Source organism: Atta cephalotes (assembly GCF_000143395.1).
Source record: "Atta cephalotes unplaced genomic scaffold scaffold00014, whole genome shotgun sequence".
Classification (NCBI taxonomy): Eukaryota; Metazoa; Arthropoda; class Insecta; order Hymenoptera; family Formicidae; genus Atta; species Atta cephalotes.
In genome coordinates this window covers 3,407,402-3,408,754 of record NW_012130078.1, presented here as the reverse complement: position 1 = coordinate 3,408,754, position 1,353 = coordinate 3,407,402, and the positions used below count along the sequence as shown (strand labels likewise).

Genomic DNA, 1,353 nt, shown 5'->3' with positions numbered 1-1,353 from the left:
AGAGAGAGAGAGAGACGTGCATAAATGACCACATAAAATAGGCGAGTAAAATTGAATCATCGATGATTCGAAATTTCGAATTTATTCGGTTCCGAATCTCTTAGATTCGAAAACGAATTAAATCGAATCCATTGTGATTCGATTTAAATTCGAACATCTTTAGTTTGAATAATTAAAACAATAATTGACATAAAAGTAGCTTCATCAGTTATTTAATTCACTAATGTACAACATTTAAAAAGTTATGTTTTTTCATAGTCATTTTTTCATTCCAGCTAATACTGATGCCCAAGTAAACGCACAAGCCAAGGAAGTTACTGATAAAAATGGAGTGCAACGGATCGAGATCGATAAGTTAGTTACTAAAATCCGTGTCGGTGATGGAAATATTATACTAAAGGCGCCTCCTGCACACACGTTAGCCGGTATGGATTATGTACATCTTATTTAAAACTTTAACACTTAATAATTGTGTAAGAGGAATGACACAATACTACTATATTTTAGCCGATGCAGCTGCAACGTTCTTTAACTCGAATCCTCGTCTAGTCTTGGATATAGCCAGTCCAATTATTGAGGATACAGCAGCGACTGTAAGCAAAGCTCTAGCTGCTAGAGCACTCAGTGTTCTTACTAAACAAGAACTCGTTCCCTAATTCTTAAGTAATCGAATTTTTCGGTTCGATATATTGTGGATTTGGATTTCCATAAAAAAGAAAGAATAGAAAAAAGTGAATAGAAAGCGAATTCGATGAATGTATTAGTTGATCTGATTTAGTTTTTATCTGTTTCTTCATCGTGCATTGTATTGATAATATTCACCAGTCATTCGGTGAGGTATATAGAGTTGTTATTTTATATCCAAAGAAAATATTTTATTAATTAATCACCTTGTGCAGTTTCAGAGAGACATTCTTACACTTTTATATGTGAAAGGCATTGAAATGTTTATTCCTTTATATAGCAAGATTACAATAGAATACACTTATATAAATTGATTAACTGACATTTATTTGATAAATTGTTATTTACATATTTGTTTGTTATGTCTAATTTCATAAAATGTGATAGTTAAAACTATATACCACATATCATATATGTATATTATATACAATCAATAAAAATAATATTATAATTAAAGAACAGTGTCTTCTAATAAACGTTTAAACTCAATCAAATCACATAATGTATAAAATATGTTTAATAAGCCATAACTGCACACATTTCATTTCTATATTAATTTGAGCATAATTCATAAATTCCTAAATTGCCCAAGGAAAGAGAGAGAGAGAGAGAGAGAGAGAGAGAGTATTTTTTAATTTTTACTAAACTTGATTGTTAACTAAAACAAAT

General features: G+C 29.9%; 1 protein-coding gene across 1 annotated transcript in view; it reads left to right on the top strand.

The window, feature by feature from the left end:
• The window catches only part of LOC105617771 (circadian clock-controlled protein-like), an 8,986-nt gene extending 7,846 nt beyond the window's left edge, over positions 1-1,140 (top strand). Inside the window, exons 3-4 of the mRNA XM_012199324.1 lie at positions 276-425; positions 508-1,140. Coding sequence (XP_012054714.1) covers positions 276-425; positions 508-656 — 299 coding nt within the window. The 3' untranslated portion in view covers positions 657-1,140. The remainder of the gene's footprint in view (positions 1-275; positions 426-507) is intronic.
• The last annotated feature ends 213 nt before the right edge of the window (positions 1,141-1,353 follow it).